General features: G+C 45.8%; 1 protein-coding gene across 4 annotated transcripts in view; it reads right to left on the reverse strand.

The window, feature by feature from the left end:
* The window catches only part of ARHGEF3 (Rho guanine nucleotide exchange factor 3), a 242,527-nt gene that overhangs the window by 56,496 nt on the left and 160,194 nt on the right, over positions 1–25,837 (reverse strand). For 2 of the 4 annotated variants that reach the window (XM_023755717.1, XM_006090865.3), the window contains exon 1: positions 5,667–5,892. The exons of 1 other annotated variant lie outside the window; for it this stretch is intronic. In XM_023755717.1, coding sequence (XP_023611485.1) covers positions 5,667–5,762 — 96 coding nt within the window. In that variant the 5' untranslated portion in view covers positions 5,763–5,892. Of the gene's footprint in view, positions 1–5,666; positions 5,895–25,837 lie in introns of those variants that run through there. One more of the 4 variants, XM_006090863.3, reaches the window with a different exon arrangement.

The following is a 25,837-nucleotide window of genomic DNA, read 5'->3' on the forward strand; positions in this document are numbered from 1 at the left end:
AGGAGGTCCAGGCACAAGTGTTTCTCGACTTAAAAAGACCCACTCCTGAAGGCCAGAGAGAGTTGGGGGGCAGGAGGGAGGGGAGTAAGAGATCAACCGAAGGACTTGTCTTAGAGCCCCAAGAGAAAAAAAGTTCAGTGAGTTTACCATAAGGTTTTTGGTTCAGCTTCAATAAACTGACCTTTAGTAATAATTGAGCTGCCTTCTCGCAAAAAGACACAATGGCCCAAACACAGGAGGTCCAGGCACAAGTGTTTCTAAAAAAAAAAAGACCCACTCCTATTCCAGCCAGTCAAAGGTCCAGAAGCCTTTCTTGATTAATTTATGACACCGCCTCTTCTAAGCTAATAACTGGTGTCAATTCATACAAAACAAAAGGCATTAAAAGCCACCGCCCTTCACTCCAATGGTCCATCAGCCAACACAACAAGAATAAATGGCAATGCAATCGCAGCCATGGCCTCCTTTTGTGTGACCTGTACCTGTTACCAGTGCTGACAAATTATGGAAGGCAACTGCATGCATACATCACAAATGAAGTCGCCTTTCAGATATACACCCGATGCCATTAATAACAATTACATGTGCACAGGGCTTTGCGAAATTAGGATATGATCAGTAATTTATTTTCATTCAGTTGTTATGAAAACAGTGGCTCTGGTCCAGGATCTTACAGGCACTCGCAGAGTGTCTTGAGAAAATGACACAATTTGCAAATATCCATATGGCAGTCGGGGCCTTCCTGCTATCGGTTTACTTAGAAGGCTGGTGGTTAATGTAGACCAGCAAAGTGACTAATTGCAGAACTAACTGTGTCACCTCCACAGAGCTGAGCCTGCAGAATTCTGCCAAAGACCAGCTCCCTGCTGAGAAACACAAATGGAAGTTATGAAAACCTACTGCCGCCTGCCTGCCCACTCCCTCACCTCCCTCCAAAGAGAGATTTGCAAATCCCACTTCTGTGGGTCCCCGTCTGAAGTACTGACTACTAGGGAGGTCTCCCATCCAGACACTCAGGAAAAAAATGGGCCTCTGACCATGAGAGGGTTCATTCTTCATGTGTTATGCGGTGAGGAGATTAGCGATTTAGTCATTTAGAGGCAACGTGCTGTGATTGGGAAAGTAAGGACTTCAAGGTCAGACTAGGGTGGGAGTATTGGCTCCTCCACCTACTAGCTCAGCCACCCTGGAAAGGCCAATTACCCAGCTCTGATTCTAACTTTCTTCTACAAAAAGGGGCAATTATACCAACCCCAGAGAGTGAGGATGTTTAGAAGACTACAGGAAGATCCCTACTGCACTGCTGTGCTCAAAACAGCATCAGGAACTAAGATGGTGATCATGTTTCTTAAGATTGTTTTAGGAATCTTTTTAAGATGCAGAGGTGTTGATGATGATATTTATTGAGCACCTACTATGTGTCAAGCACTGTGCTAAGCACTGTACAGGAATCATCTCATTGACCCTCACTATGGTCCTAGGAAGGTAGAACTATTTCATCCCCATTTTCACTAAGAAAACAGGGGCTTACAGAGGCACAGTAACTCGTCCAAGGCCACACCATTAGCAGGTGGCATTGGGACCCAGGCAGTCTTATTCCAGAGTGGATGCCTTGACCTCCAATGTACATGTCTAACGTCACCATATTTTCCTCTAATAAACCTACTCCTAATTCATGTGCATCCTGGAGGCCCAAGACCCCCAAGATATTTTCCATCTGAACAAGACTGGATGACCATAACCAAATCCTATCAGCAAGGGATAGCTTTTACCTGTGTAACTCCATATGGCTCCTCACCCAGCAAGATCTGAGGTCACATGATTCACGGAGTCTATTTATTTAGTCATTTGAAGAAATCCCAGGATTCTTAGTGCAATAACTCCTTGGAACTATTTCCATGCAGTTGGTTGTACGTACTGTCAGTTCAACACTATCTGATACAGATTTCAAAAAATGTATAAACCAGTTGACTCTTTTAGCTCTCCAATGGCATGCAGGGAATACAGCCCCAGGTGCATACAATTTCCAAATACACGTGTGGATGATTGGGGCATACATTATGACAGAGGCATAGCGCTCACTTTACTCTTTAGAGCTAAAGCTTAAAGGTACTTCTCAGCTACAGAAAGTACTCAAGATTCTATATTTAAAATAAATATTTGAAAGCATTTTACATTGTCTGTTAAGTTTTACATCCCCCTCCCCTTTTTTTTCTTCACAGAGATAAACACTCTTAGATGGCACTAGGTACATGGGTATTAAACACTGGACTAAATCTGGCATTGGATCTTGGTTCAGCTGCTGATTTTCTTTGTGACTTTCTGCAAGTCACCTCCCCTCAGTGTCTTTATTCATAGAGAGGATAATAGGTGCTTTATGTTAACCTTACAGCATGGCGGCGTCTCAAGTGAGACACTAGACATGGTACTTAGAAAAGAACCAGAAATCCTTCATTTCTCAGTAGGTGTCATTCCAAGGGCCACACAAGGCTACTACTGGATGAGTCAAAACCAGAACATATAAGAGACAAAGGGACAAAGGCAATGACTACAAATACCACTAACTAAATCTGGCTTAATCCTGACCAATATCTGAGATAGTGGATCTTAAAACCAAAACTAAGCTGTCCATCACATTGTCAGGTAATTCTTAGAAAGAAAACAACAGAAACACCTCTTTGTATTTTCATTAAAAATGAAATGGACCCCAAACCCTTAAGACCTTATACCAGGCTCCAGAATCCTTAGCCAACATAGTCACTCATTTGAGTCTTTTTAAAGAGCAAACCTCCCCATGGGGAAACACTGGCTTTTAAGTTACAATTGGTATAATTTGTGAGCCTAATAGCTTTCCTTTTAATGACTTGGTCAGGTGTTCGGAGCATCTAACATGCTAGAAGCACCTATCCCTCCTGGCATGGGAAGTAAGCACCCAATAAATATAAAAACAAAGATCAATTGAGCAAAGCTGCATCGATGATCAGAAGAAGTAAGCTTAGTGATGCTCACGTGATACCACGTTTCTCAGTGAAAGCCTAGAGCCACGGACTAATAAGCTCCTTAGATTTCAGTTAACGATTAGAGCCGGAAGGACCTACCTGGTTATGGGTATTAAAACTGAACATTTGCAACCCGACTCATATGCCCATGTCATAAGAAATACCAGATTAAGAAGCAGAATTATATTAATGTCATAATCCATGTAGAATATTTTTGCCTAAAATATTTTTAAAGAAAATAAATTTTCAAAATATGTCATTTTTTCCTTTCATTGGGGACCATCATTGAAATAAAAAAAAAATTACAAAGCACTTACGATAAATCTTGAGTAGAAATTTTGTTAATGATTTTCTTTTAAGAGAATCTTTATTGTTGGACATTTTTACTCAAATGTATGATATCAAATGCACATCAATGACACCTGCCCGTTCCCCATGAGCCTTTCCCTAAGTGGCCTTCCCTAGCACATCGGTTGCAACGACAAAAACAAACACTAGAAGGCACTTTCCCATTCAGCAGTGTGCCCCTGTCCTCCCATAGCAAATGCAGAAGGAATAGCCATTATACATCTAAAGGGCACAGGTGCTTTGCTGTAACTGCCTTTGAAGGTCAAAAAGGATTTTAGAAAGGCCAGGTTTTTTTTTATTATTATTATAACCACATTCCTTCTGCAAAGAAAATGATCAATCTTAAAAAATTACTTTCATAGAAACTAACAGTCAATGCCTCGTTTATAAACAAGTATATAATCATGTTTTCAAAAGGCCAACTAGCGTATGCTGGTTTTTAAACACAAATACTGATGACACCTGCTGGTAGAAAATATATTTTCATTAACTGCTTATGGAGAAGTGAGTCCTACAAGGCTTAGCTGTCTTTTGCACTGATACTGAAACCAGAAACCTAGCCCCCAAACTCACTTAGGTTTCTTCTTCCAGCCTTGCTTATCATCATTATCAGGAAGTGATACGCCCGATCAATGAAGCTTGGAAATATATTGGACTGGGCACCTCTGTCTCAAGGTATATACAGCATAAGAGATACTTCTACTTGGATTTACACACTTTAAAAAAAAAAATCCTCAATGCTGAAAAACATTTACCAACTATTTTGAAATAAAATAGTTCCTCCCCCATCCTTACTCCCACACCAGGACATCTTCATAAAATGAAAATGAGTTACATTATATAATCTGGATCCCTTAGGAAAATTAATATTTGACATTTGGTGATACATTTCTTTCATCACATTTGTGACACACCGACATATTTACATTCTAAGTATAAGAAGAAGAAAAGACTAAGCAGATGGGTGTTAACCCACATCTTTCACCAAACTCCTAAAAAAACACAGGAATACGTGATAGCAAGAAGGAACTAGTGAGAGCCCAGAGCTGTTTTCACTATTATTTTATGTGACCCAATTCAATTTACTAGTTAAACTCGGTTATGCTTTGCTTCCTTCCAAAAGGAAGCTAGTTTGAGGGGCACTAGCTTCACTGCTCCTACATTCATTAAATTATGAAGTTCCCATTGAAAAACCCTTCTAGCCATTCCAAGCCTGAACAACCTGAATCCTATGCAGGTGCCTTCCTGTCAAAACTTAAATAAGAGTCCAAACACCACTGGGGCCATAACACTTTCCACAGCTGCTGGGAACAGAAACTCTTTGTGAAGATGTACAACTGAGCTGGGGTGGGGGGTGGGGGTGGGGGGAGAAGTTAGTTTGGGCTCAACTTACAGAAGGCTGATCACCACTAGAGACTGGAATCTCGTCAACTTAGAGCAGTTCTCGCTAGAGGCAATGAATCTTTGATGCTGTCCTCCTGAATATACATAATCCAGTGAGCCAAGTGCACACAGCCGAGCAGACCCAAGGGTGCCGGGTGGGTGGGACCCCCACGAAGGCCGGATGCACACCGGCCTCCATACTTTCCCTGGTCCGGGTGGTGGTGGAGAGTGTCAATCTCCCACTCACACACACGAGCAACAGTGATGAGCTGGGCCCTGTGAGTTCCACCCTAGCTAGCCAAGAGAAGAAGGTGGCGCAGGCCTGGTCCACAGGGAGGGTTCAGATCCACAGGCAAGTTCCCAGGAAGAGAAATATTTCTAATGTTCCAAGACAGCTTCCCCCTGCCCCCGAGACTTTAACTCATTTTCAGGACCCATGTGGGAGGCACTCAAATGATCATTTAGCCCCCAGACCATGAGCTGACTGACCCCATGGCCACAGGTGACATGCAGAAGGGCGGTAGCCTTTGTTGCCAAGCCTGACAGGTGAGATATCCAACCCCGGCAAGAGGAAAGGGACCCTTAGAGTAGCTCTTCCCGGAACTGGGCCTGCTGATACAGTAGGAAGTCCCTCTGCCAGGTCTCTGCAGAAGACTGACAGTTTGAGAGCCTCGCAGGAAGCAAGGGTGGGGGGAGAGTGGGGGGAGGGGGGGGAGGAGGGGCAGGGGCAAAAGGCTGCTGCTCCCTGATGGAGAGGAGCAGGGACAGGGACAGGGAGAAGAAGGCGGCGCAGGCTTGATCCACAGGGAGCGCACAGAAGGGAGACAGTGAGAGAGGGAGAAGGGAGTATGTGTGAGAGACGGAAAGAATGAGCAGTGGAAACAGAGACCGTGACTGACACGGAGCCGGACCGGAGAGTCCAGGGGGAGCCCCTACCTCGGCGTCCTTGGCCGGACTGCTGGCCGGGGGCACCTCCAGGCTGCAGTTCGCCCTCTTGACCGAGAGGTAGAAGGGGTAATCCTTGGCCACCATGGCGGCTGCCGGGCCTGCCCTTTGGGGTGTCACCGCTGACCCGAAGCGAGTACAAAACTCCCAGGCGAAAGGGGGCCCCAGCTCCACGGTGCCGGGCGCCGCGGCGACGCGGAGACTGACAGCCGGCTTCTCGCCCGAAGGCACCCAACCCCGCTCGCCGGCTGGAGGGGGCGGGGCCGAGGCAGGGCACGCCCACCTGGTGGGCGGGGCGGGGCGTCTCGGGAGCCCCAGGTGCCGCCCCGCAGAACCTCCTCGGGCGGGGGCGCGATGGCCGCCCGGCCCCGGGGCCGCTGCGCTGGACCCCGCACTCCCTGGGGAAGCGGCGGCGGTGGCGGGGAGGCCCGGGAAGAAGCCGGGCGGAGGGAAACTGCCCCGGGGAAAGCAAGCGTTTGGAAAGCCCACCTTGCTTATTCCCAGCCAGGCTCCCCTCACACACATTTTTTTTTTAAATGAACGCCATTATAACAGAGTCTATAAACAGTAAAATGCGCCCCATTTAAAAAATGTTTTTATTGATTTGAGGGAGAGAAAGGGAGAGGGATAGGGAGACAAAAGTATCCATGAGAAACACCCATCGCCGCCTCCTGCACGACCCCAACTGGGGATCGAGTCCGCAACCCGGGCAGGTGCCGGGGAATCCAACCGAGGACCTCCGGGTTCATGGGTGGACGCTCAACCACTGAGCACACCGGGGCAAACGCGCCCATTCTAAGTGTACAGCAGTTAAGTGCTGACAAATATAAAGGCCTGTAACCTCCTCCAGAGAGCTCCCGTGGCCCATTCCCTGCAGCCTCAAGGCAATCAATCTACCGCACCTTACTAGAAAAAAACACATTGCAAATGCCCAGCAGGCAATTACAAGGTCATCTGCTGCAGCCCTGTCTGGGCAGTAAAAACCAAGTGGCACCTGGAAACAGCTAATATCCACCAACAGGGAATCCTATATAATAAAAGGTCAACCACCATAAGCATATGACCAGAACCACCATGGCCCCTCCCAGGACTGGCCCCGCCCCCAAGCAAGTGGGGGCAGGCAAGTGGTTAGGAGCAATCAGGTAGGCAGCCCCTCACTGAGCTGGCTCCACCCCCAAGCAAGTGGTTAGGGGCGATCAGGCAGAGTGGTTAGGGGTGATCAGGTAGGCAGACCAGCAGTTAGGGGTGATCAGGTAGGCAGGCAAGTGATTAGGGGCAATCAGGCAGGCAGACCAGCAGTTAGGGGTGATCAGGTAGACAGGCAAGTGATTAGGAGCGATCAGGTAGGCAGAGGGCCCCTCACAGGGCTGGCCCCACCCCCAAGCAAGCAGTTAGGGGTGATCAGGTAGGCATAGGGCCACTTGCAGGGCTGCTCCCTCCCTCCCCCAGCAAAGAAAGAGGGAGGCCCAGGCCAGCCAAGCCAACACACCCTACACCTGTCCCCTGCAGAGGGAGGTCACCAGTGGCAGTGGAGCAGGGGGCAGGGCTGCACAGATGGCAAGCAGTGGCAGCCGCGGGGGTGGGGCCAGCTACCTACAGCTGGGGGAAGAAAAGCCCGGTTAGACCCTGATCTCAGGCCAGGCCTAGGGACCCTACCTGAGGGGTCCTGGATTGTGAGAGGGTGCAGGCTGAGCTGAGGGACCCGCCCCCCCACCCCCCGAGTGCACAAATTTTTGTGCATTGGGCCTCTAGTACTTAAATAAACTCTCCTCATTATGGAGCACTCTCAGCAGCGGTCAAAAAGAAGATGGGTCTGGAGTGGAAAGGTCTCTAATGTATGAGGTTCAGTTAAAAATTAATTGCAGAGTAAGCACAGTATAATGCCATTTGTGTAAAAACACATTTACAAAAGAATACCATATATTTTCTATAGATACTTGGAGGTAAGTACCATTGGAAACCATCCAGAAGGCTCCACAGCAAACTCCCATCACGAGTTCTCAGGGCTGAGGGGAGGCAATCAGTACCAGAGGGTACCTGGCATTAAGGGATTAAAGGTAACAAAGGAGACTACAAGTATAGCTAATGCTCTTAAAATTGTTTTTAATCCTCACCCGAGGAAGTTTTTATTGAATTTTAGAGGGAGAGGGGGAGGGAGAGATAAGGAGAGAGGGGGGGAGATAAGGAGGGAGGGAGGGAGGGAGAGAGAGAGGGAAAGAGGGAAAGAGGGAGGGAGAGAGAAACATTGACTGCTTGTCTCCCATACCCACCCCGATCTGGGATTGAACCTGAAACCTAGGTATGTGCCCTGACTCGGAATCAAACCCAAAACCTTTCGGTGTACAGGACAATATTCCACCTGGCTAGGGCTGTTCTTAATTTTTTTACAAGAAAAATATATTCATGTGTTTCTTGGGAAATTAGAAATTAGTTTTTAAAAATGAAAATGATCATTACCTCAAGTTACTTTGTCGACTGCACTGTTGGATTTTCTACCCTCTCCTTCTCAGAGTCCTGGCCACAGTGAGTGTGGTTTGGGGAAGTGTCTTGTTTCAACTTCCTCCGTGTGCAGGAGGGAGTGGGAAAGGAAGTATGTAGTCCCTGCTTCTGTGTTCTCTGCTTCCAGCTGAGGCCAGAATCCTCACTTCCCACTTCCCAGACAGGAAACCTCACGATACAGGACTCTTTCATCTCAGGTACCAAACCCACACGCTGGCACTAAATCCACCCACTTCCCCACCCAACAAGTGGAGATAAACTGCCTCCAGAAGGAGTTCTAGGGAGAGTCGGGACCAGCTTTGCAGCCTCACTGCTGCCACAGACTTGACGGAGGCTCCTGAAGGAGTGGGTTCCCACGGAGACGGAGGAGAGCGCCTGCGTGCTTCCTCTCAAACGTGGACCATAAAGCGGTGATAAGGCAGCGGGGTGGGACCACTGATTCTTCCCGCCTGTACTCCTGAACACAACTCTGTCCTTTTAGCCTGGGCTGTGCGGATGGGGGGCTTACACAGGTGCTCTCCACAAGCTTGGCTAAGCTTGGTGGGGGAGAGAGACACCCTCATCTCCAAGGCCACCTTATCCAAAGCAGCCCCTGGTTAATTCTGCAGCCAAAGTAGGGCCAGGAGGCAGGGAGATGCCTCACTTACGGCTCCCCTGGCTGCCAAGGGCATGAGCTGAAGCACCTGCAGCTGCTCCTCATTCCCTCCCTGCTCTTCTGGCTCCCATGGGCCCACCATCCCAACTAGAGCAGCGGTTGCCAACCTTTCGGACCTCAGGGACCACCAGTGGTCTGTGGGCCACCGGTTGGCGATGGCTGAACTAGAGGACTCTGTCAGCAACAGCCCTTTGGGGGTGGGCTTTGATCCCTGGTGGAGCTTGCTGGGCCTTGTCCTCCAGTTGGGAGGGGTACTTCCGGCATTTGGTGAAGAAAAGAGTGACCCAGCAAACTACGACAGCCCTAGGATTAGACTACTCGCTGTAGGATCTGCAGGGCCAAGCAGGAAATCTGACACACCATGAAATCCAGTGTAGTAATACACTAAGCCTAAGGAAGGGAGGGCACTTTAACCTCAAGTTTAAGTACAACTACCACAGAGCAAAGAATAGTTATTGGCTGATGAGAACGCTTCCATATTCACTTTCTTATAACGTTTTTTATTTGCCCCTCCTTAAAATATTTTGATCCAAATCAACCAATATGCTTGGCCACACAACATATGTGCAAAGTTACATCTTTTCTACTATCCACGCTAGGGAGAACTGGAGGAAGAGGAAGAGGATAGGGGGAAGAGAGGAGAATTGATTTATAGCTAATGGCCAATAACAATTTAAATAGCACTGCCAACAAAAGAAAACAAAACAAAACGAAAATAGGCCCCAGAACGAATGTGAAGGGAAAGATGGCAATCTGAAGTTTTCTTGGGAGGCCTGAGACAGTTAAAGGATTTTCAAGGGTATTGACCCCATGCAATTTCCATCTTGTGCCCTGACTTCAGAACCTTCTCAGTGTGTGATGTGCTGCTCCCAAATTAGCAGATTTGGGCTTTGGGAAATCTGCCTAGGATTCCAACCAGAGGTGTCTGTCACCAAAGACTTTGTCAGAAAGCAGGCTGCTCCACGGAAGGGTCCCCAAGCACACACCTGAGGCTGGTGTCACAGTTGAGCGAAGCCACCCAACTCTGCAATGCTGCCCAGCTGAGCGGGCCCCAGAGCTCCGCATTCCCCATCCTGCCTGTGTGTGTGTTTATGGGCTTAGGAACAACACTGCCCTCACAGTCAGCTCCACTCAAAGCAACAGCACAAAGTGCCTTTCAGAACTCGCCTTCGGCAAAACCCGTTATAATCCTATAAAACGCTTCACAGCCGGGCAGTGTTCCTCGCTAGCCAGAAGCCTGGAGACTGGAATAAAGAAGTCTGTTCTGCATTTCCAGGACCGGTGCCAAGAGCAGGGCCTGCGTGCTCGCCTGGGCCGAGCGGGGCTCATTTGTGCTGCTGGTAGAGTGGTGGGTCTCCACACATAAGCCCACCACTGATTATGAGCTCCTTTCAGACGAACAGTCAGCCAGGCGTGGCTGGAAGACCATCAATCAACTCCTCAAATCCACTGCCGTGACTGTGAGCAGAACAGGCTCAGCATGAGGCTAAAACTTCAGAAGTTAGAGCGGTTGTGACAGTCTTCTCAGCCAACGGGACGATGCTTTGTCCTGTCAGCACTATACTTAACACCAGGGTTAGTGTGTTCTTCTTTTTCTTAAGCCTCATTTGTTCATTCGTTTGTTCATTCATTCATTCATTCATTCATCAAGTAGGTAAGAATGCCTATTACAGATCAAGTGCTCAATTAGTTACATTTCTCCCCTCTTTTCTGCCCATTCCTGAATCTCTATGCCAGAAATACACACCTGCTCAAGGAACATGTTGACTGTAAAACATGGCCGTTCGACGGTAACCTCTGCAGAGAGGTATGCACTTGCAGAAGAAGCTCAAGTAACAGTAGCCCATCCTCCAAAGCATGGCCTTCAGACCCGTGCCTGCTTCCTTGGCATCTAAAGCCATCTCTTCTGTCCCTGCTAGTCTGACATGGTCATGTAGATACATGTCAGACACACATGTGTACCAACACCTCTCCCCTCCCCTTCCATTTGGGTGACATTCCCAGTTAATGACCCAGCTCCCTCTCCTCTCTGCAACTTCAGTCTTGATGGGAGAGGGGAGTTAAAAAAGCCTGCAGAAGTCCTGGCAGTGAATTCTGAGAGACTGGGACTATGGTTTACTGCCAGACAGGTAAAAATGGCACAGATGAAGCACTGAAGATATCTAAGATCATACCAGTGTCCAGTGTTACTCTCCCTCTGCCTGGGGATACGTCTACTGGCTCCAGGCTAGATTTATGAAAATACATCCCTAGATAGTCTAAAGCTGGAAGGCTTCATTCTTGCATTCTCTTAAAGATCTCATTTTCTGAAACAAGTCTGAAAAACTGGTTAAGTGACAGAACTTTTCTCTTTCTCCTAGGATCGAGCTAATCCTGTGGATTACTAACTCTAATGCAAAAATAATCATGACTCTATGTTTGGGGAAAAAGGGGGAATGAATATCTGTCTTGCCCTGATATGCCACACGCAGGTGCATTCCTAGGCTCTGGTTCATTTACAGCTGTGATTCTCAACGGGGGTGCGGGGGGGGGGGGGCGATTTTAACTCCGGAGGTGACATTGGCAATGTCTGGATAGACTTTTCATTGTCCCTGGGGGAGAGTGCTAGTGGTATCTAGTGGGTAGAGGCCCAGGATGCTAGAAAACATCCTATAATGCACAGGACATCCCTCCACAACAAAGAGTTAACAGGTCCAAAATGCCAACAGTGCCACTGTTGAGAAACACTGCATTACAGAGAGAGTAAAGCTGAAATATGGCATTAAAGCCAGAGAATCTTTTAATTTTGACCTCAAGGATATTTTCACCTTGATCATTGATTGATGTCAAATGTTAGCTTAGGCATGGCGGTGTAAAGAAAACAATGGTTGAGTGCCAGCCCTGGCCTGGTAGCTCAGCTGGTTAGAGCGTTGTCCTGATACACCAAGATTGTGGTTCAATCCCTGGTGAGGGCACATACAAGAATCAACCAGTGAATGCATAAATAAGTGGAACGACAAATTGATATTTCTCTCTATGGATCTCCCTGCCTCTCTCTGTCTCTCTTTCTAATCAATTTTTTAAAAAAGGGTGAGTGTCAAGAAGCCTCACAATATTGACATGCCTAGAATCTTTCCCTGATGCCCAAACTTGACCCTTAACTGAATGACAGATTTCATAACATATGAAATGGACAAGAGAATAAGGAAGAATATGGGAGTAAGGCAGGCTGGGGGCGGTATAGAAAATTGTCTTGGGAGGGGCACGAAATGTTCCAAAGCTTGGTCTTTCCCAAAACAACCTTTACCACCACATTTCATTGTTTTGGGGGGCAGAAATGCAATCTCAGTGATGAAATAAAAACCCCACAGAGTCCAATTCATTATTGTTTTGGCTGCACAGCGTGTGTGATGGGAAACTTGTCTTCGCTCCAGATGTTGCAATAAGAATCCCGACCTTCTCCAATTTTAGCTGATTACTATCAGTAACTTGTTTTGCTTAGAGAATCCAAGCTATCTCTGAGACTACTTTCTGTATAATTCTAGAGGGTCTTTGAACTTTATGGATAGTCTGCATTTGTCTGAGAGTCTTTAATATTTTTGACCAATAATTCAATAAATTTGTTTATACCCCAAAACTATTTATTCCCTGTAGACTACAGCTAATGTATGCATTGCGTAGGTTTTAAAATACTAATCATTGCATGGAGAAATTAGAATCCAAAATGTATAAAGTCTAGCTTTGGATATTGGAAGTGTTTTCTATCAACTACAAACTCAGCAAAGTACCATATTTCATCAAACCTAAGATACCACAGACTGTAATACGTGGTATTATTTTATGTGCTACCAGGAAAGAAAAAAAAATGCTGCCAATTATAACACGTGATCAATTCCAGAGAAGTTAAAAAGTGGAGCAAATGTGCATAAAATAAAATATAACAGTATTCATCCATCTGGCTGGGATTTGAAAACACACATTTGTAGAAACATGACTTCTGGGAATTCAGGGACAATAATTCCAGAGACTACCTGCGATGAAATCAACCAAGAAACTTATCAAATCCGTATCCCTGGGCCCTACTTTGGGTCCATGGAATTGGAGTCTTTAGCAGTGGACTCCAGAAATTCGGATCACAGTTATCAGCAAGTCCAATAATGAACCTGGGCCCCCTCCTTCAGAAACACTTTCATTGCAGATCCTCAAGCCAGAGCTGCCCAGGGGTAAAATGTGGCAGCACCAAAATCCAGAACGGGCACGGGAGCGGCTTATTTGCTCATCCAACACTGAGAAACTATTATGTGCTGACAGGCTGCTATATGCGTATGGATGCCTTGGGGGACACAATGAAAACTATGCAAGTCCACACTTCAAGTAAACTACCAACCGAGCCACCCACCAGGAGCTGTGTTCTGGCTCTTGGGACTTGATTTACAATCTAGTATCCAGTTCCAATGAAAAACATGCTTATCTTCATAGCCAGGGGGCACGACTGCATTTAAGTTTTTAAAAAATTAGCTGTAGCAGTCGAGAACGGGAGGAGGGTAGTTGGCTTGAGATGTTTACTTGAACAAGACCTGTGGCTGAGGGGAGGCGGGGAGGGGGCTGGCGTGTGTAAAGGAACTTAACTACAGAACAAGTTCAGCTAGCAGAAGCAGACTCCCAGCAAGCACATGCCTCACTCTCCTGGCGGGAGTGGAAGTCGGCTGGGGTGTGCTAGAGAGAGCAGCCCATTAGCTAAAGTGTTCTTCCAGCCCAGGGCGTCCGACAACACTACAGAGGGGTTAGGAGGTGCAGGTTCCCTGAGCACTTTGGTTAAGTGGGTGCTGACTTACACGCGCTTCTGCTGTACTTGAATTTTTTTTCATCTCACATCCAAAACTAAGCTCAGCAAACACAGGTCTCCCATGCCCACAATTCTGACTGAACCAAGAGCCTTGGCAACAGAAGGCTGAACACAAGCATCAGCCCTGGTTCACCAACTTTGATCACCGCCTGGTCATTTAGTTCTTTGGCATGAGGAGATCAACCACCAGATGGCTTTCTGGCTGATGCCTCTCATCAGAGGCTGTCCCTGATGCCCAGGCTCGGAGAACCCTTGCTTTGTGCCCCCACAGTGCTGAGCGCCTCTCTTTCCCGCATACTCATCCTGCTCACAGGGACTGACTTGCTGTGTCTCCGCTGCCCAATAGCAGCGAGCTGCCAGGGCACAGGGGCCGTGTCTGTCTTGCTCACCACAGTGACTCCAGCTCCTTCCATCACCCGGGCACATGGTAGAACAGTGATGGCGAACCTATGACACGTGTGTCAGAGGTGACACGCGAACTCATTTTTTTGGTTGATTTTTCTTTGTTAAATGGCATTTAAATATATAAAATAAATATCAAAAATATAAGTCTTTGTTTTACTATGGTTGCAAATATCAAAAAATTTCTATATGTGACACGGCACCAGAGTTAAGTTAGGGTTTTTCAAAATGCTGACACGCCGAGCTCAAAAGGTTCGCCATCACTGTGGTAGAAGGACCCATAATTGTTAAATAAAAATTAAATTGAAATGGAGCTATTCAAAGAACACATCATGAAGGAGGTAAATCCAGAGAATTTTTGCAACGAGGAACAGATGAGATGGGACCGAGAAATCATATGCACAATACCACAGCGAAAAGACATTTTGAAAAGGGCACCTGAATCCCTAACGCTTATCTTCTTGAAGAGTCCAAGACTCACCGAAAGCACTTGGAGAGCCAGCTCCTGCGGTGTAGGCTGCCTCTCGGATATTACTGAGCTTTCAGTTCCCCCGGCTTCTTATAACACCCCCGGCAAGTTACACCAATTCCTGAACAAGGTGGACTTTCCGGGAGACTGAAACTCCGGTGGCAAAGGTATGTCAAATAGTTTTGTTTTCAGAGACACCGTGTAACATGCTCATCTGAACCTTTTCCTTCCTCCAAAGGCACTTTCTTCCTTTTCCTGCTCTGTTTTTTATTTCAGGCTAAACTATAATTTTGTTTTTCTTTTCAACTTGCCATGCTCATACCTAGTGCTATTTAAGTATATTTGTATTGATTTCAGAGAGGAAGGGAGAGAGAGAGAGAGAGAGAGAGAGAGAGAGAGAGAGAGAGAGAGAGAGAAAGAGAGAAACATCAATGATAAGAGAGAATTATTGATCGGCTGCCTCCTGCACGCCCCCCATTGGGGATCGAGCCTGCAACCCAGGCATGTGCCCTGACTGGGAATCGGACCCTGACCTCCTGGTTCATAGGTCAAAGCTCAACCAGAGCCACTCTGGCCGGAGCCACGCCGGCTGAGTTAAACTTTGCTCTCTTGAGTTGGGCCCAGAGGGACTGACTTTTAAAGGGGTAGGAGGGATTTTTGCCTGTTTCTGCAAGATTAAGCATGGCACTTATCTAAAGTGCCCAGACTGATGGGAAATTATGGACTCCAGGACTTTTTATCCAAGGAAACTGCCCTGCTGGCTACTCTACCAAGGGATGACCATGGTCTCCTGTCTGGCCTTCCTGGAACATTACAAGCTCTGAGAGCTCAGTTTGATTTAAACCCAGTACACACTGCACAAAACCCATCTGTCAGTGAGTGGGAGGAAGGGAGGGTAGAGGTAAGAGAGAATTAAAATTGTAAAGCCAACATCACGTGGCTTCCTCCTTGAACTTTAATAACCCAGGGCTGCCTGCGGGCTCAGAAAAACCAAATGCAATGGGTAGGGACAAGGATTGCTCTGGTGCCAGGAAAATGCAATAAGACATAAATTTTACAAGGTAAGCAGTGAATAAATGCCCTCCAGAAACAAAAAGCCTTTAACATCTCTGAAGTTGGCAGCCAGATGCCTGAAACGTTGGTTCAGTGCATCCAAAAGGTGCAACAGGTAGGACCACCTTCTTTTAGATGAAGTCATTGTCCAGGGCAAACAATAGCTGGGGAGGCTGGATTTCATGATTTAAGGAAGGAGGGGAATTAGTTCAGTATTTTCTTTGCCACAGCAAGACCCATGTGAATGCACATTAGAGGTTTTCCACATGTTGGGCACATTTTCTAGAATGTCTGTAAAGGAAACACTGCAGACTGCCTTGGTTTCTGAAAGAGCTGTCTTTCTCCCTGGGAGGGGGAGCGATCTGATTTGTCCCATGACGGTTCTTAAGAAGATCCACAACTCCAGGTCTTCCTTTGGGTCTCCTGTGGTTCTGAAATGCAGCTCGGGGAGTCTTGTTATGCTTTACCCCCAGAAGTGTTGCAGGAAGTGCCTGTCACCATAACTCAAAAATAAAATTGAAAACGATGCTGGCAGAGCTCAAAAACCAAAGGGATCAGCATTCTGCTGCAGTTTCCTGTTCATAAAACTTTATAAAAACAACCCACCCATCAAAGAAAAAAGCCTACAACAATAGCTCATTATTCTCTTCCTAACGCTTGCCTCATACCACTCTGAAATTAGGTGCCATCACATTTCCTGAGTTATGGGCTCTGAACACCACATCCCTTTCCTCCCGTCCTCGCCCCTACCCCACCTGGCATCATTCCTGAATTTAGACACTTCTCTAGTGTATGGGCTCAGCAGAGAGAGGCCAGCATCCTCCTTCCTACCTGTCCAGAGACCAAGCACCTGTACCGGCTGGAAGCAGGAGTAATGGAGGCTTCCTTCCCTCAAATTCACTGTCATTTCCTAGAGAAACTTTTAATATGGAAGGCGCAAAGTTACAAAGTGAAAAAAAACAAAATCATACAGACTGCTCCAATAAACTGAAAAATAATATAAATGCATTGCCTTGTGACATTAATTTTTGGCTCTAAAGTAGAAATGAATGGAATATTCAACACCCCATCCTTTAGTACCTGACAGAATATAGGACAATATAAGCTCTAGAAAAAAGAGCTTAGATGCAAATACCAAGTTTTCCACTTGCTGTCTACAGGACTTTGGACAATTTATTTAACCATGCCAAACCTCAGTTCAATCACCTGTGAAATGGGGATATGAGAGTTTCAAGGCTTTAATGAGATAAAGCATATTAATAGTTTAGTGAGTTAATACATACGTCAGCATTTTAGATGCAAGGCAAACAAATAATCCATATTGTTATATAAAACATCCTATTCCCTTTTGTTTCAATGAATTAGAGAGGAAAAGATGGGATTTGGGGAACCTTGCTTCCAAAGGGGTTAATTCTTTAATTTAAACCAATGGTTTCAAATGCTGATTTAGTTACTGAACATACATAATAAAAGCAGCACAGTGAAGAGTGGAACTGACCTAACTTTGAAGACATGGGGTCTAGTCCTGGTTCTACAACTAAACTTGCTGTGTGACCTTCGTCAAGGCAATTAAACTCTTTGGGGTGCAGTTTCTTGAACTATAAAATAAGGAGATTTAAACAAAAATGCTTATCTTCCTAGGCGGCATGGATCAGTGTTTGAACCTTGACCTATGAACCAGGAGGTCATGGTTTGATTCCAGGTCAGGGCACATGCTCGGGTTGCAGGCTCGATCCCCAGTGGGGGGTGTGCAGGAGGCAGCCGATCAATGATTCTCTCTCATCATTAATGTTTCTATCTCTCTCTCCCTTCCTCACTGGAATCAATTAAAAAAATGTATTTAAAAAATGCTTATCTTCTGTGATTCTGTAAAATAGCAACAACTGATGTGTATATGAAGTATTGTTTCAATTTTATGCTATTTTATATCAGGAAAGAATAAAAATGATAATGCTATTGACGAAAGCATCCTTGCTTAAAACCAGCATGTTTGATATAGGCAGCCCACAGTTTGGGTCGGTTCAGAATAATCATATTTCATAAGGGGTCATCAGAAAATTCAGCTCGATGTCCTCATTTGTCAGGAAATGCATAAGCATATGGATTTCTTTAACATCAAATGGCCAAGAAAACAAGATTGAAGCAGGGGTAAGATCAATTATGACCAATGAAACACTGAGGAGAAAATGCAGCTAGACTAAAAATGGAAGGGAATTGGCCTAAAATATACTGTCACTTAAAAATAGGCACTTGGCCGCATGGTGCCCTGTTATCTGTACGACAACATTTGGTTCCTACTGTGTCCTCTTCCTACAGCCTGTTATGACTGTGAGAGCTCTCTGTTCCTTCAGGGACAAAGTCTTGCTGCCGTGTGGATTTTCCCCCCAGTCATGACTTCCTCTCTGCCTTTGGATAGGCTCTGCTTATGTCCAAGTAGCAGGGCTGCAGCCGGTTCTCTCCCGAGTGCAACACACAGATGGCTGCTGGCGAGAGCTGAGCACCAGGGGCTTCTCAAGGCTGAGGGCCCTGTGCACCCAGGCCAGATGCCAATGCAAAATACTTACACTGATGTCACACATTTTAAAATTCGGAACTAAAGACAAAGATGCATTGCAGCAACCTCTGAACAGTGCCTTATAGATAACAAGTAGAACTAGAATTAGCCAACAAACCATAAGCTTCATTATTCTTTATTCTGTGTCTTCCACTTGACTGTAAGTTCCCCAAGGGCAAGAATCGTGACTCTTGTTCACAGCTGTAACCCCAGTGCTGGCAAGTGACCAGAGCTCAACCAGTGATGGCCATGGCTGATGCTGACTGAGGGTCTGCTCTCTGTCAGGCACTGTTCTTTGACTTTACAGGATGTATCTCGGATAATCCTCACAACAATCCAATGAGGTGGGTACATCTCTTAAAGGAGAAACTGAGGCACAGGGAGTTTAAGCAACTTGCCCCAAGTCCTCAAGCTGGTAAGTGGCAGAGCTGGGGTTTAAATGCAAGTACTTTGCTTCAGAACCCGCAGTTCCAATGATGAAGTGGAACATAATTTCTGCAGTCTATCTGCAACTTAGCAGGTCTCCTAATGCCAGAGACCATGACACTGAGGGTCAAGAATGTGAGCTTATTAGCTATGTTGGAAAGAACAAATGGCAGTCAGAAGACCTGGGTTCAAACCTTAGCCCTGGGCTCCTATACCAACTTTGGTCAAGTCCTGTGACCTCTTTGCTCACCAGTTTCCCCTGCAGGTTAATACGAGGTTGGATGGTCACGCAGGCCCCTGACCGTTGTAAATCCCAAATGCTAGAGTCACCCTAAACACGCTCTTACATCCAGACAACTGCAGGTCACACAAGTGTGCTCCTCCGTCCTCCAACGAGGGAGAACCACCAAAATACCCTCAACAATCAAGCAAGTTCCTCAATCTCTCAGAGCCTCGGTGCCCTCATCTGCAATTAGGATATATTAGCACCTACTTCAAAGGGTGGAAGGGAAGATTATAGAGAAGCCAGGTAAGGGGCTGACACATAGCAGTAATTTCATAAACAGTAACTAGTTTTATTATGGCCCCAAAGACAACTTCGAGGTAAGTCTGGAGGAGGAAAAAAAAAACCTTCTCAAAGCCTCTGAACCAACCAACCCATCAAAAAGACAGTGTGGAAATAAAGATTTTAAATAATTTCTAAGAGTAGAATGCCCAGAGCAAAAATTCCGTATTGGATTCTCTTTCAAACACTGGAGCGATGCAGACAGGTTTGAGTTGACTTTGGATAGAACAAAAAGGAACCACTGTGATGTGGGGAATTCACGTGTGAGTGCTGAAATGCTAGAAAACAGTGTTAGGTGCCATTTGCTCTATGCCAGGCCCATGACAAGCACGTGACATGTATTATCTTACTGAGTCCTCGCAACCTGATGAGAGAGGGTGCTTTCCCTGTTTTACAGCTGAGGGCAAAGAGCCTCACAAAGGTGAAGTGATGTGCTCAAGGTCACACAGCTGCTGATCCACACTAGAACTCAGTCTGCTAGGAACACTGATGGCCTTAACCACAGCTGCACCCCCTCCCCAAGGATAGAATGTTGTTGGCCTCGGCATGGCCCAGATCCATAGGGAAGCGATCTTTGTCCACAACATGGGCCGGTGGCTTTAAATGTAGGGTGTGTGTGGCTCAAGCGGCCTTGGGTTTTAGTCTCTGTTTAGCGCCAGACTCCTGGAAGCTGTGGACAAATCATTTGATGTTCCTGGATCCTGTTTTGATCAAACAGAATGTAATGGATTAGAGCAGCGGTTCTCAACCTGTGGATCGCGACCCCTTTGGTAGTCAAACGACCCTTTCACAGGGGTCACCTAAGACCATCCTGCATATCAGATATTTACATTATGATTCATAACAGTAGCAAAATAACACTTATGAAGTAGCAACGAAAATAATTTTATGGTTGGGGGTCACAACATGAGGAACTGTATTTAAAGGGCCAGAAGGTTGAGAACCATTGGATTAGAGTTTTCCAGTCCAAGTCTTGTGGAATATTAACCACATTCATTTTATAACCAGGAGGTCAGGGATGAAAGAGTCAAGGCTTGAGGTGACCCTCTATCGTGATATTCTGGTTGGGGTAGTAGTGGAATACGTTGGCAAGCAGGACTCCTCAATTCCCTTTCATCTTGAAAATTCTGAAATTCTACTGAATATGACGGGACAGAAGAAGAGAAAAGGGAAGAGAGGACCTCACAGGAATCATGGGGGAGGTTGCAGGGGCTCACCTTGAAGCTGTGTTTACACACCAACCCCACTGTACATACTTAGCTTATTTGGGATGCTGTTAGGTGGAGGGAGCTGGTGCAGATAATGGGGAAGAAAGCTAAATCTCTCTTTTTGAAATGATCCCCACAGCACACAGTAAGCACTCAATAGATGCTGATAGAATTGACTTCAAAGGAAGACAGATCTGGATCAAACTGACAGAAGCTGAGCTGCTGCAGAAGATGGATGAATATGTCAAAAATACTCACAGCAATGCCTTTCTTTTGTTCCCAGCCACCCACTCCACCATAAGCCATTTTCAAACTAAAGATCAATTCTCTTTTGTGCAAATGAGCACACCTCTCCCAGGGGGATAACCACAGGTAAACCCTCCCCCTGCCTCTATCCCACACATTTGGAATCTGAACAAAGGTGAGCTGTCTGGAGCTAAAGAATTCTTCTTATTTTCAATTGTATCGTTGCCCAGGGTAATGACAAATATTGTTTCATGCGTTTCCAAGCTTAGCTTTAGAGCTCAAAGGATAAAGTGCTTCCGCAAGAAAGAAAGAGTAGAAAGGAAAGAAAATAAGAGAGTGAAAAAGCTTAAGCCACACATATATGACTTTTTAAAAAAAAATTAAAATAGCAGAATCTTGTCCTCCCCGGAAAGGTGGGAGGTGTGCCACAGCCTCAGACCTGCTGATGTCTCCATCTTGAGACACCAGGAGTGACAACCTCAAGGAGTTCTCTTTGTACTGTTATTCTAAAAGCAGGATTTCAGAGTAACCTCGGTTCATCTGACTCCTAGCTGATGTTTCTTCCATGATACCAGGTAACCTCATGAGCCATGTTCCCATCTCACACACACACACACACACACACACACACACACACACACGCTGGCGCATAAAAAGATCTCCATACATATTTGTTGACTAAATTAAAGAAAAAGATTCAGAAGATATGTACCGAAGGCCACCCACGAGTGGATTGACTGACTGCTGATTGACATTTAAAAAGTTTTATGTAACTTTGAACTCATGTCCAGAACAGCCCTTCCCTCCCCCTTCCCTGCCTTTTCAAATATCACCAATTATTCAAATCCTAGACCAAGTTTTTCTTCTGAGAAGCCTTCCCAAATCAAACAGCCCACAGGAGATGGTTCCTGCTTTTGAGTTCTAACAACCGTTACTACCACCACTCAGTGATCGTGTTCTGCCAGGTGGCAAGTTTTGAAATTACTTAACTTTCTACAGCCATATAACTTTTTATCTCCCAACCTAGAACTCCTGAAGGCAGGGCCTTTCCATGCCTGCCTCTGGATCCCTTCTTAGGGCACTGAAGCAAAGAAAGAATGACTTCCAGAACAATGACTAATCTATTCAACTTCTTCCAACTAGTTTCATGGTCAACTGAATCTTTGTGCTGTTCTGCTGCTGGGAAGGCCGGTTACAATTGGTAGCTGGTCAACTGCATAAAACTCTACTGAGGGAAGGACTGAAAGGATGTGTTGTCCCCATAAAAATTAAGGAAAATAGTTATCAAACCTCCAATTCTACTCACCAGTTTACAGAGAACAGGAAGATAGAGGGAAAAATAAAGCCATCCCTGAACCCAGAATAGAAAACATTTCACAAGACAAATGACCGGGTTTCTACAACAGATCAATAGCATGGGGAGAAAAGAGAGGGAGGCAGAGTTTTACAGAATATCACCTGTAAGAAATGGGTGGAGCATGCTGGGACCCTGATTCAAACAGGCCAAGTGTACAAGAACCTCTTTGAGACAAATTAACAAGAATCCTTTATTATCACCTACGATGCAATCCAAAGGCAAATTTGAATTTGGGAAATTGATGATACTAAGAAATTCTTAGTAGTCTTGTTAAGTGTGGTAGTTATGTTAAAAAAAAACACACACAAATAAATTGTCCCTATCAGGTAGAGATGTATACCGAAGTACTGACAAGTAAAATGATATGAGGACTGAGGTTTGCTTCAAGTACCCCCAAAAACAGTGTGGTGAGATTGTTGAGGCTGAATGCTGGGGGAACGGAGGTGCTAATTTTACTATTCTCCCTACTTCTCTAAAGTGGGCAGATCATAAGGTGTCATGTTTAACATACTAAATTGCCCAACTTGGAAAGTCAGTTTCCAATGCTGGTGAGGGTATAGTGAAAACGGCACACTTACAATTGTCGGTGACAGTAAAAATTATCACATCAAGAGATGTCAGTATATACCAAGAGCGATATAAAAGTGCAAATGTTTTGGCCCAGTGTTCCTACATGTGTGAATTTACCAAAAGGAAATAATCCAAAATAAAACATTTTCAGTGCCTAGTCATTTATTAGTGATGAACTAGAAATAATAATAGGCTAGCTACTAAATATGGAGAATGCACTACGTGCCAGGAACTATGTTAAATGCGTGAGATACGTTCTCCTCTAAACAACCCTTTGAGGAAAGTATTCTCCCAGTGACGTCCCCAAGAGGCACAACTAGGAAGTGGCAGAGCAGGAAATATGGGTCAGGCTGGCTCCAGGCCCTGCACGCAGCTACCCTGAAATCTCAATGTCGAACAACAGGGGATGTTTAATGAAATTATAGGACAGCCACTGGATAAGCACTGTGTAAACATTAGCAAGTATAGTTATGAAGTCAAGCAACGTGAAAAATGCTAGGTTAAAAAGGCAGGAAGAAAACTGATTATCAGGGCACCTCTGCAGCCTGTATATACGTGGAAAAGCGTGGCAGGGAAAATACACAAAATGAAAATCCTGGTGGCATCAGAAGGGCAGTCTCCCGATTATGGGCCATGTGGTTATGTTATTTTTATAACGAAAATAATGAAAGGGGAGGTTATTGAGCGACCACTGCTGATGCAAACAATTTTGGTGGCGGGGTTTCCATAAATATTGTGAGCCATCGGTTTCGTCATGTAAGTTTCCGCCCCCCCCCCCTTTTTCTTTGGAAGTCTAACAAAATTAAAGAAAGAAATATTCTTTTCCTACCTCCCCACACCCCCCTCCCCCCACCCCCAAATATCTTTCCAGTGAGCTCTGCTAGGAATTCACCTATTTTGATCAGGAAGCAAGAATTATCCCACAGTTTCCTCTTGCAGCAGAGGCCGAGTAAGATGTTACAAGATAAGATAGATGTCTTAGACTGAGCCCAAGAGGAAAAAAAGACCACAGTGTAAATGAATCTACAAAGGACTGTTTTATGATTGAGGCTGCCTCTGAGTCTTGTGAAATCCTCTCACAGGTCATATATTATTCGCACGACTGAGAAAAGCACCAGAAAACAGAGATCCAGTCCTCCATCTTATCATGGTCCAGCCCAGGCACATCCTCACGGCATCTACCAGACTGCTAATCACCTCAAAATCCCATCCTGCCATCAGCATCCTGGATTCTCTCCTCTTCCTCCCCCTCACCTCCCAGACAGACACATCTGATCTGCTCCAGAGACAAGTTCACGGTGAGATTACAGACACGGAAGTGCTTTGGAATCTATGAAATGCTCTACAGATGGGAGGTTATCCTGATTAAAAATCTGATATGTGCCCTTGTGTGTTTCTTTGGCCATAAATGAATTCCAGGGACGTTCCTTGGGGAGGGGAAAAAACAACTAACTAGACCCCGGGTTGTTTTAACTGGGAGAACCAGGGTTGCCATAAATAATCAACATTTTATGACAAAGCTTCTACAGGGCCCTGGGGGATCATTATCGCCTGGAATAACGCACTGATCTGTGAGCCAAGCCACACGACCATGTGCGACTCTCTGTGGTATTTATCAGTACCTGCCACCAAGATAACAGCTTAATCTTGAATGGAGGAGGCAAGAATATTTTAGAGAAAGCCCTGCCAGATATTCCCCTTAGAAAAGCTAAACGAAGAGGAAAGACTTGGGGAAAGAAGGGAAACAGAACAAGCTAGACAGCCAGCTGGAAGCGAAGACGGAGCCATAGCCACCGACCCTTCAGGGAGTTAGTGCGACTTCTGCTGAAGATTAAGGAAAAGCTACCGTTTCCAAGCCTCTGGACACCAGACGGGGGAAAAACACAAAAGAGAATTTGCTGAACAGAAAGCTTTAAACAATTCAAGTTCAAACAAACAGAATTCCAGGAATTAGGAAGAGAGGAAATTGCAAGGTGCTTTGCAAACCACGGCAAAGAAAGATGTTTATTAAATGTCAGTGATGAAAATGGAGCTCTTGTTGCCGTGCAGTTTCTTTCCGAGGGGGGAAGGGTGAGGATAAGAAATAATCATAGTGGCAAATAATAATAGTACTTGTAAGAATAAGTGATTGTATTCCTGGCAGCTGGCCTTCTGGACCCCTTATTAGGGGCAGCACTGCTGAGTACTTTGTAAGCGTCATCTCCTTTAATCCTCATGACGGCCCTGTGAGCTCAGCGCTACTAATGACCCCCTTTACAGACGAGGAACCTGAGGCTCAGACAGGCTCCACAACTGCTTTGAGGTCGCCATGACAGGACTATGATTCAAACTCAGATCTGTTTAAAAGCTCAGCCTTTGAGCGATGTACACACAGGTATATAATTACCAGACCTTACAGATCATTCTGTCTTTGAAGATTATCGATAATTCTAAAATTCACAGCTAATGGCCATTTTGGTCAGTATCCTGGCTCCTTGCCTTCCTTCCTAAAGATCAGAGGAAAGGAATGGAATGCTAGATCTGGAAAAGGTGGGAGGAAACCAATTAGGAAAATCTGGGGAATTTTCTTTTTTATTTGTGGTCCATCATTATCAAGAGGTCAATAGACACCAGGATTCTCAGAGTGAAACACTTTAGTGGCATCACTGTTTAAAGATTCTCCTAACAACCCAAGCGCTCACCTCTAAAAGGGAATAGGAAAGCCTTGAGAGGTGACAAGGTCAGGGCTCCACAGCCAGCTAATGACAGCACTGTAGGAGCCCAGACACTGGAGTCTGAATCCTGACTCACCTTTGCTCTGGGATCCTGGGTGAGTTCATCTTTCTGAGCCTCAGTTTCCTCGCCTATAACATGGGGATGGAAAGAGGACACAGGGCTGTTGTGCGGACTGAGTGAGATGGTGCCTGGAAGGCATGAGCATGGTGCTGGACACAGTGTCAGCTACTGCTCTTGGCACAGCCAACAAAGTAGCCAGACCACTTCACTGACAAACACCCCCGCACTCATGCCACACTCTTCACAAGATGTAGAACATTTGGGTGTGGAATGAGGACATGACTTTGTAAAAGCACCAACTAAGAATCCTGCCTGCGCCCTAGCCAGTTTGGCTCAGTGGATAGAGCGTCGGCCTGTGCACTGAAGGGTCCCGGGGTTCAAGTGCAGTCAAGGGCACATGCCCGGGTTGCGGGCTCGATCCCCAGTGTGGGGCGTGCAGGAGGTAGCCGATAAATGATTCTTTTCTCATCATTGATGTTTCTCTCTCTCTCTCTCTCTCACTCTTCTCTCTCTCTCTCTCTCTCTCTCTTTCTCTCCCTCCCTCCTTCCCTCCCCCCT

Source organism: Myotis lucifugus, unplaced genomic scaffold (genome assembly GCF_000147115.1).
Source record: "Myotis lucifugus unplaced genomic scaffold, Myoluc2.0 scaffold_83, whole genome shotgun sequence".
Classification (NCBI taxonomy): Eukaryota; Metazoa; Chordata; class Mammalia; order Chiroptera; family Vespertilionidae; genus Myotis; species Myotis lucifugus.